The sequence below is a fragment of the Oryctolagus cuniculus genome, chromosome 13 (assembly GCF_051225735.1).
Source record: "Oryctolagus cuniculus isolate XC-2025 breed Fujian yellow rabbit chromosome 13, ASM5122573v1, whole genome shotgun sequence".
Lineage (NCBI taxonomy): Eukaryota > Metazoa > Chordata > Mammalia > Lagomorpha > Leporidae > Oryctolagus > Oryctolagus cuniculus.
This window is the reverse complement of record NC_142879.1, coordinates 47,147,161-47,165,363: the sequence shown is the minus strand read 5'-3', so window position 1 is coordinate 47,165,363 and position 18,203 is coordinate 47,147,161. Positions and strand designations below refer to the sequence as shown.

The window sequence follows — 18,203 nt, the reverse complement described above, 5'->3', positions numbered from 1 at the left end:
AGAGAGGAGAGACTAATCATACAGACACAGCTTTGTGGGTTTTTCTTTCTCACATCATGGCCTCTATTATTGGTGGCATTAGTCCTTTATTTAGAAGAGCAGAAACACCCACATGAATCACCTTTTAACCCCAGCCTCCAGGTTCAATATCCCATTGCTTGATGTCTAATGGGCATCTCACATCTTATGTCTGAAACCAAAATCTCATTTCGGACCTTTGCCACCAGAACACACACACCTGTTCTCCTCTTTGTGTTCACCATCTCAGCTGATGACACCATCATTCACCTGAACACTTGGGCAAAGGGCTTGTAAGTATCCTTATCACTTTTCTGGCCTTCAGGCTTCACATCTGACTTGTCCGTTGGACCAATGGCTCTGACTTCACAATGTATCTGTCCCCAAACCAGCTACTTCTCGCTGTTTAGATAGCCTCAGTGAATTGCCATCATATCTCAGTGAGATTGCAGAAATAGGCCCCTGGTTTTTATAATTTCATTCCTGCACTCATTGGTCTGATCTCCATCCAGCTGCCAGATAGAGCCATTGAAATGCTGTGGCTGATCTGATGTCATGCTTGTTCCAGATATTCGGATGGCTTCTGATCACACTTGGACCAGAACCCCAGATCCGTAGTCTATGAGGAGTTGTATGACCTGGCTTTGGTAGTGCCTCTGCTTTCATGTTCCACCAGCCTCCATGCTCCAGCCACACAAACCTCCTAGCTGATTGAGTATGCTGTGCGTTCTCCCACCTCAGGTCTTTGTAATCACCTCTTTGCTGGTGTTCTGTGGCCTGCTCACTTTAAGATCGCAGAGTAAATGCAAACTGATGAGAAAGACTTTCTTTGACTACTCAGCCCACAGATACCCATAACTCCCTATCCCATTATCCTGGTTTTTTTTTTTTTTTTTTTTTTTTTTTTTGCATAGCTCTTTTTACTACCTGACCATTATTCATTAGTTAGCACGTTGTCTGTGTCTTCCTCAAGAATACAGACTCTATTAGGACATAATCTTTTTATCCAATTTGATCTCTGTTCTATATCTAGCACCTGTATTACTGTAGTTAATAAATATTGTTGAGGGCCAGCGCCGTGGCTCACTAGGCTAATCTTCCGCCTGTGGTGCTGGCACCCAGGTTCTAGTCCCGGTTGGGGCGCCGGATTCTGTCCTGGTTGCTCCTCTTCCAGTCTAGCTCTCTGCTGTGGCCCGGGAAAGCAGTGGAGGATGGCCAAGTGCTTGGGTCCTGCACCCTCATGGGAGACCAGGAGGAGGTACCTGGCTCCTGGCTTCAGATTGGTGCAGTGCGCCCGCCATGGTGGCCATTTGGGGAGTGAACCAACGGAAGGAAGACCTTTCTCTCTGTCTCTTTCTCTTTCACTGTCTAACTCTGCCTGTCAAAAAAAATAAATAAATAAATAAATATCGTTGAGTACAAAAATATTTTGACATTAAAGGTTAACCTGAAGTCTAACCAAGCAGTTCTACTACATATGTTAAATATGTAACACTTGGCATTGGTCTTTATTAGTCTAATTAAAGCTAATTTGATTCGAGGGTAACAGTACAATAATAATCATTCTAGTTTTTCTTTTAAAAAGCAGTAATTTAAGATAGATCACTGGAATGGAACATTGTAACTTACGTTTATCACAAAACCCGAGCCAGCTAATGACCTTCCATAACCGATAAGTGAATAAATTATGGGTTTAATCTTCAAAAAAATCATGGAAAATACATATTGTCAAAAAATTATGCAAGGATTTCTAAAGGACTTTTTGCACCAAAATAAAAATATCTTTTAACCCAATTTTCCATGAACTGTTTTAAGTACTCTGTTATTAAATACTTATTTTGGTGTTTTTATTTTATTTATGACATCTGTCCCCAGCTGGGTCTCAGTAAAGTGAGTGTCCATCAGAATTGAGAATTCATACCTTCTTTAGCACCTACTTCTACCTTTTATCTATTGCTAGATTATGAACTCCATGGAGACAGAAAATCAATGTATCATTTCCCTTTCCTCTCAATACCCAGCACAGAATGGAGAATGTTCGAAGAATGGGTGATGAAGGAAAGAGATGCAGCAGAGTCCACTGGGATGTGTGCTAGGTTTCCACCATTCTCGGTTCAGTTTGCTGTTAAGTTTAGAACAGAAATGTTAAACAGAGGCTCAATATAATGATAAAACCTTAGACAGACTTGTATTCCTCCTCTAAATAGAAATGAAATGAAAGAAATGTGAAAAGTTTCCTTTTTTGTGTGTGAAGTTGGAAAAAAGGATTCAATCCTAATGAATAGCACTTGTTGGAGGACACACATGTGTCTTTCATTGACTTGCCAAGACCTAATCAAAGGGATTTGTGTGTGAAGGAGAAACATCTGACAAAGTTGCAAACAATAAAACATTAAAAATATATTTCCTGTGAGGCTGAGTTGATTGGTATAAAAAGAAGGTTGGGTCATCAGGAAGCATATCAGTGTAGCTAAAGCAGTGTCAAATAAGAGTTTTTCAAAGAGCTTTATAGCTGTAAAGTGACATGCACATAAAGGAGAAAATAGATTTCTTATTTTTGATGTGGCTGAACATTAATCATGAAAATGATACTTTTGGGTTTTCCTATGTTGGGCATTATCCTGGGTGTATGTGCATTGTCACGTGTCTGTCATATATAACACACTACAGATTTTATCTCTGCAGTCACGTGGTTCCCTGCTCTTCTCCCATTTCCCGTTTTACCCAGGTGCCCCACATCCTGTCACTGCACGCTGTGGTTGGTGGGTCATAGTTTCCAGGCTGGAGATGACACAGCAAGGGGACACTGCGTTGAGTTTCTACATTTTGCTTGGTCTTTCTTTCCTGTAGTCCGGGCCCTTTGTGTGTGCTTTATCCTGTGTGATCAGATTTGCTATGGCTGACTCTTTTGTCATAGCATAATTTGTGTTCATGAGCCAATCTTAATGATAGGGGTTGCATAGATGGAAACAGCATCTCTGCCTACCAGAAATATCCTCTATTGCTTTCATCTTATCCAAGAACAGCCCCTGACTGTGTAGTTCTTGTTAGGAGAATATATATGTATCCACACTATATATCCCTTCACTCTGTTTTGTTTTGTTTCAGAAAATAGTGCATGTGCATGTACACACAGACACATACTATGTGGGTTTTGTGGCACAGGACTATTTTTTTTTTTTTTTTGACAGGCAGAGTGGACAGTGAGAGAGAGAGACAGAGAGAAAGGTCTTCCTTTGCCGTTGGTTCACCCTCCAATGGCCACCGTGGCCGGCATGCTGCGGCCGGCGCACTGCGCTGATCCGAAGGCAGGAGCCAGGTACTTATCCTGGTCTCCCACTGCACTTCCCTGGCCACAGCAGAGAGCTGGCCCAGAAGAGGGGCAACCGGGACAGAATCCGGCGCCCCGACCGGGACTAGAACCCGGTGTGCCGGTGCCGCAAGGTGGAGGATTAGCCTAGTGAGCCGCGGCGCCGGCCTAGGACTATTATTTTTTTAAAGATTTATTTATTTATTTGAAAGTCAGAGTTACACAGAGAGAGAAGGAGAGACAGAGGGAGAAAGGTCTTTCATCTGCTGGTTCACTCCCCAGTTGGCCAGAATGGCCAGAACTGTGCCCATCTGAAGCCAGGAGCCAGGAGCTTCTTTCGGGTCTCCCACGTGGGTGCGGGGGCCCAAGCACTTGGGCCATCTTCTGCTGCTTTCCCAGGCCATAGCAAAGAGCGGGATTGGAAGTGGAGCAGCCAGGTCTCAAACCAGCGCCCAAATGGGATGCCGGCGCTGCAGGTGGCGGCTTTACCCACTATGCCACAGTGCCGGCCTCGCCACAGGCCTGTTATTAAAGACAGTGTAATTTGGGGCAGAAGTCATTTTCTTTTTCCTCAGAAACAATTCTTATATTTGTGGTTTATATTATAGGTACAAGTTGGGGAGTATATCCTGGCTTAGGTTATCTAACATGAAAAGCCTGATGAAAAAATGCAATTTGAAATTCAAATCTACATGTAGGAGTAAATTATCCAGGTTTTTTCAAATCTGCATTTAGGAGTAAATTGTATAGATTTTTGTGAAGCAAAGGAGTTCTTTAATCTAAAGCTTTTAAGTTCTAGTTAAACCATATTATGTCTTTGCTCAGTCCTGTCAGGGAATATTCACAGACTTATTTTTTTCTAGTGAAAAACCAGTTAGCTTCAAAACCAAAACACTGTTTTTCTGAGCTAATGAGGCTCATCAAGTTTAACTGGTGATAACTGAACATGTAGCTAATTTTATGTATTTTTTTCAATATATAGGAACTACAGAGTCCCCAAAACAATATTTAGCAGCTAAGCCAAATGTATAAATAGAATGCTGAAATTCGATGTGTGTGTGTGTGTGGTGTGTGTGTGTGTATAAAAGTACAAGTGTGAGGAAACTTCAAAAAGTTAATGGAGGCCGGTGCCGCGGCTCAATAGGCTAATCCTCTGCCTAGCGGCACCAGCACACCGGGTTCTAGTCCCAGTCGGGGCGCCGGATTCTGTCCCGGTTGCCCCTCTTCCAGGCCAGCTCTCTGCTATGGCCCGGGAGTGCAGTGGAGGATGGCCCAAGTGCTTGGGCCCTGCACCCGTATGGGAGACCAGGAGGAAGCGCCTGGCTCCTGCCTTCAGATCAGCGAGGTGCGCCGGCCACAGCGCGCTGGCCGCGGCGGCCATTGGAGGGTGAACCAACGGCAAAAAGGAAGACTTTCTCTCTGTCTCTCTCTCTCACTGTCCACTCTGCCTGTCAAAAAAAAAAAAAAAAAAAAAAGAAAGACAATCTCTCTCTCTCTCCTTCCCTCCCTCCTTCTCTCCCTCTCTTTCTGTGACTCTGCCTTTCAAATAAATAAATAAATCTTTAAAACGTGATTTGCATTGTCCTAGTTCTCGCAGAGATGTCTTGTCCCCTCGTCCCCGTCAGTCACATTCACGTGAACTTCCTGCTGGACTGCTCCTGCGTGGGTCACCCCGCTGATGGACAGGTGCCTCTGCGGGCAGGACCAGCCTGACCTGTCACTGAAACTCCTCCCAGTTGCCTTCTCTGGTCCCTCCTCTGCGCCCTCCTTCCCCCCAAGCCTGGGTGCTGGCCCGCCCTGAAAGTTTCCCCTTGGTCCTCCTTGCTTGAAAAGCTGATGCTATATCTTTGCCCATCAACTTTCACAGGGAGTGCACCTAAGTGCTTGAATACTTCTATGTGCATTGCATTTTCTTAGGAGATTTGCAGGTTGCATGCCATGAATGTACTTAATGCCAAAGAACTGTGCACTTAAAAACAGTTAAAATGATAAGAGTTTATGACATGTATATCATACTGCAATGAAGAGATTTGCAACCTTAAATAATAGTAACAATCATATTATTACTATGATGTAACAATCTATAAAGTATAGGTAGTGTATACTACTTATAAAATTAAACTTAGATTAGAGAATAACAAATGTGATAAGAGGGTCTGGAGGGGAAGAATTATAAAGAACCTAGCACTGACTTGAGAGCTCAGTTTCAGTTTGGCAAAGGCATCTTCTGGCCGCACGGTCTTTCCTCTCAGAAGGTGAGCAGGTGGAGCTCCGGTCAGCCCCTGGGTGGTAAGGTCCACACAGTGCCTCCTGCCACTTACCTGGCTAGCAGTGTGTGTGTCGCCTCTGATGCTCTGCGGTGAGCTTCCCCTTCACGCAGATTTCTCCCCAGTCCCTACCTGCTGCTTGAGTCCCTGGTTTCAACATTTTCCTCCTCAGATGTTATATACAAGGCACTGGGGCAGAGAGGCGATCTGGGAATCGCTTGTTTAGAGTAGGGCTACCTACACCCCTACATCTCTGTCGGGGAGGAGGGGGGACAAGGAGGCCACAGTAGCCCAGCGTTTCTTCTGCAGAGCTGCTAGTGGGACTAACCTGAGAGATTTGAAGACATGAAACGCCAATACCCAGCCTGCCCTGTTTCCACTTGGCATTCTGACTTAACTGGTCTGGAGACCTGGACGTTATACAGGAGGTGTTATATCTTAATGTTAGCCATCGCAAAACACACCGGACACCAGAGTAAGGGAAAGGGTTTATTGGGGAACACCCTACAGACCAGAGTGAAGGGGCGGCGAAGGAAAAAGAGAGAAGGAGATTGTGAGAGAGAGAGACAGAGGAGGGAGAAGAGAGAGGAGAGGAGGAGAGAGGCCAAGAGAGCGCAGGAGAGAAGGGCCAAGAGAGGAACAGGCCCTTTTAAAACTTTGCCTGAGGGCGGACAGGGAAGCAGGAGCATCGAATCCCATTAGGATGGGGGTGGAGCCTGGCTCAGGTAGCTGGGCCATGTGGCCATCTGGCTACAACTGCGCCAGTTTCCTAACAGGAGGACTTATGAACGTTCATGGACAATGAAATTAAAAGGCAAGCTTACTTCGGTGCGTGAAGAGGCAGGCTTTCTAATTGGATGCTGTGGATAGAACGTGTGACGTTGAGAATCATTGAGTATCTGTTGCTGGAGTCATTGAGGCAGAGACATGCCTGTTGTGTGTATCATACTGTTCATTTTCCATGAACTAGTTTATGCACTGTAAAAGATTCCTGGTGAATTTAATATGCAGTCAGCATTGAAACCACAGCAAGTAGTGACCTTCCCTCTGTCCTCTGCCCTTAACCCCCTTTCATTTCCATAAATCGTTGTCCTGCTCGGGATAAAGTATTTTTGATTGCTTTTGTTTTTACATATGATTTCCAGGATTGGAGAAATTATTTTATCTCACAAAGATGGAATATCTTTCAAACTTGGTGATTTTAACTCAGTTGTACACCATGCCATGTTTTTATTAAAGTTTTTTATTCATAGTTTATTACGTGACCATAAACCTGTTTCATAGGTAGTTGTCTATTTCCAGTTTCTCATTAAATACCAACTAAAACCTAGAAGCAATCTGGCTTGTTTCTGTTTCCTGCAGGGAAGAAAGAGAATTTTCTAGAGTGTGAAGAATGCTCTCATTGAAAAATAGCATCTTGCTGCTGAATTCCACATAGATTTTGTGGATTTACTTCCGAGTTTAGGGCTTGAGGGAAGAATCAGATGCCACTAGGAGCTGAGCCTCTAACAGGAAACCAGGATGGCAGATGTAAAACTTCAGAAGGTTCATGGAAACTGTGTATTCTGAAAAAATGATGCATGAATTTCAGAATTTTTCTTGAACCCAAAAAAAATATTTTAATTCCATTTCCCGTGAGCCTTTTGAAGCCTCCTCATAGTTGAGCAAAAGGCCACATCATGAGACTATTACATTGTAAATCAACTTCAGCCACTTTACCCCTTATTCAAGTAATTCAGTTAGGATCTAGCTCATTTCTGACACTTGATTTAAAATGGGCAGCATCTTCATGTCTTCTCTTTCAGCAAGTCCTAATTGTCTAAATAGAGATTATTTGTTTTACAAATCTTGTTAAATTCTTCTATGTGCATGAGCTGATAAAAACCATCATCAAGTATTATTACTAAATATAATAGTTTCATTGCCACTAGTTTCATTATCAAGTATTATTACTAAATAGCATAGTTTCATTGTATTCTACACTCTTTTTTGGAAAATTTCTGAAGGATGATATTCTGGATTTTTAGAAAATTAAGTCTGTAGGGAAAACTATTTTCTCTGTTCATGTTTTAACTATAGCTAGTCAATAAAGTTTTGTTTGCATTCAGAATTTGGCCATCTGTATATTCTGTCATCGTTGTGGGACTTTCACAACCTCCATCTTGTCTCTGATGAGTTGAGACCTTTGGTCTGGCTTCACTATGCAAGGATAGTTGATGTGCTGCCTTCGCACTTAACCTCCTGATGTAGGGATGGTATCTGTCGTGGTCAACGATTGTGATCAACACAGGGCAAGGCACAAAGCACTGTGCGTACCAAGGACCCTTAAATCAATTCTACTCTCTTCTTCTCCAATCTGGGGACACTACTCAGCTTGGAATTCTACTTAGGTGACCTTCTCCCTTTATTGTGGGAGCGTTTCTTTGATTCATTTATTCTAATCTTCATATATTTACATATATTTCCTCTTCTTTCCAGTCTTCCTCCCTCTTCTCCCCTTTTATGGTCTTCATATCCACTTTCTTTTTTAAGTCTTGGTTTTATCCCCTTCCATTTTAGGAACAAATGTTAAGTAGAAAATATTAGTATTGGCTGTTGATGTAAGAACTTTATTGTGTAGTAAAGAGACATTCTGATTTTATAAATATTGCAGGACTTTCCCAGTAGAGCCTGAAATGCTTGGAGCTTTAGTCGGCTCCTAGGACTTTGGCCAATAAATCTTACCAAGATGAAATGACCGTTGAGTCACACATTTGCATTTTGTTGTTGCCTTAGGATAAACTTTTATTTTGTACTTTTAATTTTATTGGAAAATAAACCACTTCTGACTCAAGACTCTGGGTTGAAAACTCATTGTACCTTTTCATTATCCATCAGTACCGATAATAATGGTATCTGACCACTAAATAGAGAGGACACCATGTGTCACGTGTTCTTTGATAAGAAAGTCCTTGTTTGTTGTAAAATTAGCCTAACACCTTGCTTTTGCAAAACCCTTCAAATTTCGTATGTTCATGGAAGAAATCATGTATGTGATAGAGCTATCTTTCAACAATTTTTTTAGGATTTATTTTATTTATTTTGAAAACCAGAGTTAGAGAGAGGGAGAGACAGAGAAGGCTCTTTCATCCATTGGTTCACTCTCCAGATCGCTGCAATATCCAAGGCTGGACCAGGCCAAAGCCAGGTGCTTCATCCAGGTCTCGCACATGGGTGCAGGGCCCAAGCACTTGGGCCATCCTCCACTGCTTTACCAGGCCATTATCAGGGAGCTGAATTGGAAGTAGAGCAGCCGGGACACAAACCAGTGCCCAGATGATACACTGGCGCCACAGGCAGACGTTTTACCCACTACACCACAACACAGGCCCCATAACCAAGGGCCATTGTTTGTCACTCTTATGCCTGGCATGCCTTGAACATGGGTGACAGTCACAATGATTGTTAGCAGCTACAGAGGCTGGCTGTGTGACAGTGCAGTAAGCTGTGTGTACACATGGACTAATAAGTGTTTGCTCAGAGTTAAGGGAGCAGAAGAATGGTCACTGCTTCCAGATTCCAGCACACAGCTCTTGACTCAGCTAAGTAAATGGACCTAGAAAATTATTATGGAAATTTCATTATTTTTCCTTTATGAGTTGATTTTGACAAAATCCTTGACATCTCTTAATACTAAATATTTAAATTGAGTTGATACGTTTAAAAAGTACTGTTTTCTGAAGTATTTGATGTTTAATGATGTATTAGTAACTTTACAGCAGACTACAATCCAAGTACAGATCCCATTAATTTCTCTTTGATGTGTTAAGTGGATATTTAATGTAGTTTGTAACAGCATTGTAAGACAAATTCTCTCAAAAACAATGTAAAATCATCCCCATTTAACCTAATATCATTATCATCTAGAGAACACATTAATGATTTGTAATTTTCTGATGATTAAATTTCTTTAAAGTATGGATCTCACATATAATTAGAATAATTTTGCCACTTAAAAAATATTAATTATTCATTGCACCCAAGAATTATATCTGCTTATTCCTTTTATTATAAAAACCATCCTGAATCAACCAACCCATTATAATCACTTTATATCCTCAAGCTGATGAAACAGAAATGGCAAACTATTATGGATTTTATAGCAAGTATCTCCTACAAGTTATACAGCACTAGTAATACATAATTGCTAACATATTGTAAATTATTCAAAACCTAACAAAGGGCATGCTGTTGAGATACTCTCATTTACCCTTGTGCTTCTGGCTGCAAATGTTTAATCATGCTCACAGAGAAACACATACAAACAGATGTTTGTTGGATTTGTGGATTTTTATATCTGACTTCTGTGTTAGTTTCTCTAAAGTTCACAGTTCTTCAAACAGGAGCTGTGTCTTTTGAATGTCACGGTGGTGAGGATAGCACCAACTGGGTAATATTATTATTATTTTTTTAGGGTAGAAAGACAATGTTACCTAAATTCTTTAGGTAATCTGGCTTCTCAGGTATTGGTACCATATTCATTTGATTTATTTAGTGATAAATGTGTTGACTTACAGCCAAACTAAAATGAAGAATCCATATATTCTAAATTAAAGTTTCTCTACAGGCTACAGGCTTTTTATGTACTGCTGAGCAAATATTGTCAGATGTATGTTATTTTTACCATCTTTGTAAAGGCACCCTTCAACTGTGTGTCTTGAAATACTGAGAATATCCCTTACATGTGAAGTACCTGTGACACATGTATACTCTGCCATTGGTTTGGCAATACTGCAAAACACTGACTTTTAGTTTGGAAAATGCCTAAAAGGATTACATGGCCAAATAAAAACAGAATTTTGCTGAGGGATTATAGGAAACTTTACTTTGTATTTATGTTGTTTTAACATAGCATCTGTAATAGAGTAATAAAAATATCTCAAATGTCTTACAACTGCATGCAACATGATATTTTGTGTGTCCTCACTTACCAAGATTGATACTAATCTAGAGATTGCTTGTAACCCTGTTACTCAAGTTCACTTGGCACTGACAAGGACATCTTGTTCCAGAAGCTGCCAGCGCAGCATGGGGTCACTGTGTGGGCCGGGGAGTGGTGCTTGGAAGCTAAGTTTAAGGTGTCTATGTGTGTGTGTTTCCTGGGCAGCACCGGTTCTTCCTGGAGCCTACCAGCAAAGCCATTCCCAGGGCTACGGGTTCATGCACCAGGCCAGCGTGTCATCCATGAGGTCCATACAGCATTCTCCAAATCTAGTAAGTGTCAGTCAGACATACGTCTTCCACTCTGGTTTCATTCTACCTCAAAAACACCGGTAAATACACGTGGAATAGAGGCGAGTTGAATGTTGAGCTTTTTCATGTAAAGATAGGTGGTGATGTGCTGCCGTTTCTACAGTTCTTTCAAAGGGAGCAAGAAATGTCCAGAGTTAAAGCGTTGAAAAAGGAAGGCATTACTAAGCATATTAAAAAAAAAAAAAAAAAGAAAACTTAAAAGGGGTCTGCGAGTAACAATATCCCGATGGCGTCAGTTGCGGTTTTCACTCAGGCCGAGAAAGCACAGATGGGAAGCATCTTCATACAGCTCATGGAAGATATTTATCACAAAACAGCTATGTGTGGATTTCAAAACTTTTTTTTTGCACCAACATAAACTCATCTTTAATTCACTTTTTCTATGTACTCTTTGAAGTACCTTCATATTTGATGGCCACATTAACAAATTAAACCTTTTTTTTTTTTTTGACAGGCAGAGTGGACAGTGAGAGAGAGAGACAGAGAGAAAGATCTTCCTTTTGCCATTGGTTCACCCTCCAATGGCCGCCGCGGCCAGCGCGCTGCGGCCGGCGCACTGCGCTGATCCGAAGCCAGGAGCCAGGCGCTTCCTCCTGGTCTCCCATGGGGTGCAGGGCCCAAGCACTTGGGCCATCCTCCACTGCACTCCCTGGCCACAGCAGAGAGCTGGCCTGGAAGAGGGGCAACCGGGACAGAATCCGGCGCCCCGACCGGGACTAGAACCCGGTGTGCCGGCGCCGCAAGGCGGAGGATTAGCCTAGTGAGCCACAGCGCTGGCTTAAATCTTGACATTTATTAAAATGGCCACAAAAGTGTGAATGACCCAGAGTGGGGAAAAATGTGCCTTCAGATCCCGGCTCTGGAAATCTTGAAGTACTGATGCATCTGCTGAGTGTGGCGTTTGAAACCATCCGATCGCACTCAACATCTTGTGCTCGAACTGCTTCTCCAAGCCTGGGACCTAGCCGCTGGCTGCTTCCTGCACACTTAGAAGCAGGTGGCTCCCTAAGCTACAAGAGGACTTTAATGTCTCTGCCTTTCTTTGTGTCCTGGCCAGTGTCTTCAATTCCATAATGCACTAGATTTTGAGGTTGTGTGATAATTAGTTGAATTCATACCCTGAAGCAAAAGCAAATACAGGAAAACTCAATTTAAAGATTTCCCCTTATGACATTTATATTAAATATACCTCAATATTCATAACATTTATATGCTGAATTTCTGTCACTATGATACAAAAAAACCTATAAAGTCAGTAGATGATGAATTTTTCTTTTCTTAAAATGTATTTTTGAGGCGAAACAAAAATTCTTAGTACTGTTCAAGAAGTCCACGGCCTCTGCTGGGTACCGGGAACTGCCTCCATGGTGGGTTTTGTTCTCTGAAAAATGTGGCTCAGGGGAGACCCTACATCATCTAAGGACACTGGGATTATGTGAAGCTGTTGCCTTTACTGTTCCCAAGCCTACTTTTCCACGGGTTTGCTAAGCTATTTGTGGCTTTTCAAACTGTAATGCCCCCCACCCCATACTGCGCATTTGTTGCTAGGCTGCTTAATTTGCAATCAATCCGACTAGACGGATTTCCAGAAAGAGATGCACTTGCAAATGCTCCTAGCAGTTCCCTTTTGCGTGGGTTAGGCTGGTCGTGCCTGGTATCTGTGGTCATGACCGTCTTGGTGTTCATCGTGTGATCTCTTGTTGCCTTCTCAGAGGACCTACCGGGCCATGTACGACTACAGCGCCCAGGACGAAGACGAGGTCTCCTTCCGAGATGGCGACTACATCGTCAACGTGCAGCCCATCGACGACGGCTGGATGTACGGCACCGTGCAGAGAACGGGCAGAACAGGGATGCTGCCGGCCAATTACATTGAATTTGTTAATTAAGTCTTTCTCCTTGCCCTTTGAGCTTTATTCTAATGTATTCTAAATCTGATCTTTTTAAAAGATAGACGATACTTTTAAGAAAATTTGGCAGTTATTTTACAATAATGTATCCTTACTTTGACAAGTAGACACACAGGTACCAGGAAGAAGGAGGGACTTCTGGGCTGGAGACAGCAGTGTTTTCAGGAATTCCTGTACACAAAATCGTTAATGTCTGCAGACCTGGTGCTGCGAATTGTGTTCGTGGTTTCTTTTGATTGGCTATTGAACCCTTCTGGGGAAATGTATTTTTGTAGACTTATTTAATAGAAGTGTTGATTGTCCCTTCAATGTCATGAGTAATATGAGACTTCTTAGCTGTCACTTTGGAATCATCACCAAGAAGCCAATTCTCTTAATTCAGTAATGCAGCCGATAATTTAAACACTGGTGAGTTTTGGAGTCATTGGGCGATTTCCAGCTCAGGCAAAAATTGCCTAATGCAGTAAATGTAAGCAATGGCAAAATGACAGTTTGGTTAAAATTATATGGACTGGTGGCCTTAGGGACCTAGAAACATCCGCGTGCCCTGGGCTGACCGAGATCTGTTTGTTTCTCATTTGTACCAAGGCGTTCCCCCCTCTCCATCTGCGTTCTCTGGACCCTGTGTAGCCTCAGCTCCACAGAATGTCAGGACCAAGCACCTTCACAGCTACTCTGCAGAGGGGACACTGTGATGTCATCTCTCGTGTTTCCCTAGTAGCCCTGAGCCTGTTGCATGTCCTGTAGGTTCCAGCTTTTGTAACATAGGCAGCTGTCCTGCCCACCCCTGTAATTAAAGAAAAAACCTTGGCTGCTCCTACAGCCCTTCCTCTAGCTGCTGGCTCATCGAATAACATATTTTGAGAAGTTGCTTGAGATTTTCCTGCATTGCACTCTAGTTTTGAAGGATTTACATCTTAGGAAATAACACGTATACTCTAGTAAATAAGTGATCTAGGTGTTTATTGAACAGCTTTCATTAACTTAACACTGCTGTTGATTTAAAAATGAAAATGTTATAGAAACCAGTGGAAAAATGGATTGTGGAATGCATGGGAGTCAAACCCAGCAAACAAAAAGTTAGCAACTCCACCTTGAGATGATGTAGCCTCCGGGTTTGGAAACTGCCAGTCAGATTCTGGCATGGAAATCTAGCCGCTGAAATTGGTCCATCTGAAGACTTCCTGTCCACTTTCCAGCTTTTATTTTCCAAGTCACCTTAAGCAATGAGATAGGAATGTCTGCAGAGATTTTCAGTGTATGCCCCACAGGCTGTCCACTAAGAAAGAAATCCTCGTCATGCTTTGATTTTCGAATAAGTGACTCTGCACACCTCTGCTGTGTTCATAGACATGAGGGCGGCTTTTGCTGGTGGGCCCTGAAATCTCACCTGGAGGCTGCAGTCCAGGTCACTGAGAGGTTGATATGTTTTTCTGGGGGTGCCCCTTCTTGTGACCTGCAACACGGTGGCTTTCATGGAGGGTCTGACCCTGTGGTGAGGATGAAACTGAAAAAGCAAAACTGCTAACTTGTAATCAATTGTATGGGCCACGGGAATGTCTGCCTTATCTGATATTCAAGGAAGTTAGCAGCAGGGTCTGGAAAATATCTTTATTGAGACACTTACTAGTCCAGAGGCCAAAGCTGATTTGCTGACACTTCTGATAAGTTAGCTCAATCCTTTAGAAATTCTGTAGTTTCGTTTGAGAAAAACTCAAAGAGCAAACACTTCATTCCATGAAAGGTTCATCTGCATGACACCGACATAAAATTGAAAAGAGAAAAATTTAGGCAAATAACTAGAGATTTTTTTGGAGGGCATTTTACAGACTACTGATAACCAGCTTGACTGAATTTCTCTCATTGAAATGACGGTCATGACTAAATTGATTAAACCCATATCAGTTCTGATATTTTATACACAAACATGCAAAGACAACTCAACTTGTGATAATTTTACAGAAATCTGTGCATTAAAGTCCCAGGCAATAAGCCTGCCCAGTTTTATTATAAAGTACGTATTTATGTTTCACCCAAGTAGACCACTTTTGGTGTTTATAGAAAAGAGAGAAGTTGTTGATTAAATTTCCAGGCTAAATGTAGGACAGGTACAATTTTTGAGAAACAGCACATTTACAGCACATTTCTAGGAAGCTGAGAGGAGATTGTCCTGAAGCAATGCTTACAATCAGGAAACTTTCCAGAAAGCAGCAGTTTGATATCTCATGTTTTTCTCACCTACTGCTTTCAAAATCATATTCATTCAATGTAAAGTCAATACATATTTGGGGAGTAAGTCTCCTGAATTTTTAAACTGCACAGAATGCTCACATAGCAAGATATTCCTGCTTCTAGCCTTTAGGAATTTGGATCTGATCATAATTTAACTAGAGGGCAATTACTTTACAATAAAGACAGAGGAAGAACAAGACATCGCATGCAGTTGGGTTGTCATTTGATGGTGTTCGCATAGTACTAAAGCTTTGTCAGGATACTAAGCATCTCAGTAGAACAATAAGAAATACACATGTGTAATACCAAAGTGCTATTTTTACAGCCTCATTTTTAAAAACAACCATTCTGGAAACAACGTTTCCAGCTGGCACGTGCCTTCTGTGCACCTTCAGTTTGGCCACAGTTATCTCATACATAACACAGCTAAAGAAGAATTCTAAAACAAGTCTTTAAAAAATGAAGTTATTGAGACTGTAAGTGCCCGAGCACAGAGAGCATGCACCTGATTTTCTAAATGGAATGTGTTCTCAAACCTGACTAAAGCACAAGGGGTAGTTGGATACGCTTTAAAAAGGTTTTGACAACAAAATTGGTTGTAGATCATATCTCTCTTGAGAAAAGTATCACAACAGAGTATCTTGCTTTTGTTGTTTTGTGGTAAATGTTTCTACTAATTCTTGTTCTCTGGAAAGTTTTCTAGTTGTGACCTATTGCGAAATGAATGCTTCATGTCTTCTTGTTACTGTTTGTACATCACAGGGTAACTCAGTTTGAAATATGTATCTGGTTGTCAGCTCTCCGCAGAGGCCGTGTGTCTGACTGCCAGAGACCACACAGGGATGTGTAAGCACAATGCCCACAAGCACCTTGTCTGAGCGAGGCTGGCCTCCGAGCGGCCCCTGGCCTGGCCCTGGCCTGCAGAGGATGAGACTACGGGTCTGCCACACTCTTTCTTTCCTTGCCTCTTTGTGCTGAGCTTTATAGCACTCCGGGAATTGGGAAAACAATGGAAAGAGAGGGTGGAAGCACTAGTGGCACCCCTTATTTTCAGGTTCATGATTTCCCATGGAATGTTTTTAATAAAGAGATAATGTCTATGATCTTTGATAACATAGCCCTATACAAAGTGGACATAGTTTATACCAAAATTATAGTAATAGATACATAAAAAAAGAGGTGCCTTTTTGATTACCCTGTTTATCTATTATGGTCTTGGGAAGAAAACTAAATGAGCAAACTTCTGCCTATTATTCTATAGGAATATTTTATTATACATGATGGGTATTTTTGTGGTGGGGTTGGGGAATGCTCCTGCGAGGTATTAATGGTGGTAGCTAATTGTATTGTATTTTAACTCTAAAGGTTTAGAACTTTAGAAAATGTTGGCTTCTTCCATCGATTTCTGAAAGGTTCTTTATGGATTAATATATAGCTGAGATATGGAGACATTAACTTTAGGTTTGGGGTTTGAAATACTAGTGTAAGAGAATAATTTTGTTAGAAGGCTGAATTCGCTATGTAAGATGAATTTCACCTAATACGTTAATTATACCTTAGCTATTTGCTTCTGATAATCTAAAGTGGCTAGATTGCTGATGTTTTGGGTAATGTGACATGGAGATGAGATAGCTTTCATTGAGCAAGTAGCTGTGTAAACTCGATGAAGGATGCTAAAATGAGAGTCTCTTTCTGAAGTAACCCACAAGGGCCCTTTCCAATTTCAACTGTTGATGATCAAGAATGTCAAGACCTCATATGAGACCTCTGTGGTCGTCGTTCCGTGATGCTCACACTACTAGAATCCACAAGCCTGGAAAGATCCCCAGGCAAATTTTCTCCCCAGTTGTCCACATTACTTTGGTAGATTTGTGGGAATTCCATATGCTTTTTGTGTTTGATAATATGGTATTCAGTTTGCATAGTATCTGCGTCTTTGTAATCCAGTCGCTGTTGAGAACGATTTGCTTTAAAGGAAAAGAGAAAACTGTATCACAGTCCCATTCTCCAGCGTCCATATAATCAGCTGCTACACATTTTGGGAAGCAGCACCAAGTATGTGACAGGCATGATACAGAACTGTTGGCCTTTGACCTGTGATAAAAATGCAAAATCGCACCATTTTCTCCTTCGAAATATGTAGAATTGTGGTTGATGATAAATGTGCAAGACTGTACTAACATTGAGAACCTAACAGTTTTGAAGAAAACATTCAAAATGCTTTTCAAATGAAGGGGCTTACAGAATGATACAATGTTCTTAACATAATTTGGCTTTTGTTATGCAAATTGTTAACACCAGCTATTAAAATATATTTTAGTAGAAATGCTTTAATTCATGTTTTTTTCCTCTACACTGTGAATCTTTAAGCCTTGGTGGACTAGAGCAACATCATGCTGTCCAAAGGACTAACCTATGCAAACTAGTTCACATTTTAGTGGATGTCACAGTAGACGTGTAATGAGACATTATTTCCCCCTGCATAATGTACAATGGCATTGAAATTACACATTTAGCCCAGCATCATGTATGTATAGTACAGTCACTCACAGACCCTTCAAGGCTATCATAATCATTAGTATTAGTATTCATGTAAAAGCAAATCCATGATTTTTCAATGGAAGAGACTTGAACGATGTGAGAAGGACAATGAGCGATGGGCTCGTCGGCCATGGCTTTTGTGTGGTCCCTGTAGGTGGTCTCCTATGATAGAACTGTGTTCTCAGATGCACTCTCTTCAGGGTCTTAAAAGTTGGTGTCTTTTTCTGTATTTGTAAAACATTATAATGCATTAATTTCCTATCTCTACACATCTGGTTTGCTTAAATAAATGCAGGATGTAACAAAGTGGTTCTGCTTCTTGGTTCTCACCATGGGTCCTTGGAACATGGGTTGTGAGGTGCAGGTAATGAACCTCAACAGTATCCTGGGTATTAGGATTCTCGTGACAGTTCCCATCAAATCTGTCAGAGGCACGTGCTGGCTTTCATGCATCTCTACTGGTGAGTCATTCAAATGTGTTTTCCTCCCCAAAATGAGCTTAGTTTTATGTGATAATAATATTATGTAGTTTCAAGCTCAGTATATTTCTGTGTACTGCAATAATACATCATTATAGGTGACTTCTTTTAGAAACAAATTCCTCATATGTTCTCAACAGTACAATCCTAATTT

The 18,203-nt window shown here is 41.5% G+C and overlaps 1 protein-coding gene across 12 annotated transcripts in view; it reads left to right on the top strand.

Annotated features, from left to right (window-relative positions):
• The window catches only part of NEBL (nebulette), a 395,196-nt gene extending 377,320 nt beyond the window's left edge, over nt 1-17,876 (top strand). For all 12 annotated transcript variants that reach the window (XM_070055474.2, XM_070055473.2, XM_089311550.1 and 9 more), the window contains 2 exons: nt 10,742-10,848; nt 12,600-17,876. In XM_070055474.2, coding sequence (XP_069911575.1) covers nt 10,742-10,848; nt 12,600-12,776 — 284 coding nt within the window. In that variant the 3' untranslated portion in view covers nt 12,777-17,876. The remainder of the gene's footprint in view (nt 1-10,741; nt 10,849-12,599) is intronic.
• The last annotated feature ends 327 nt before the right edge of the window (nt 17,877-18,203 follow it).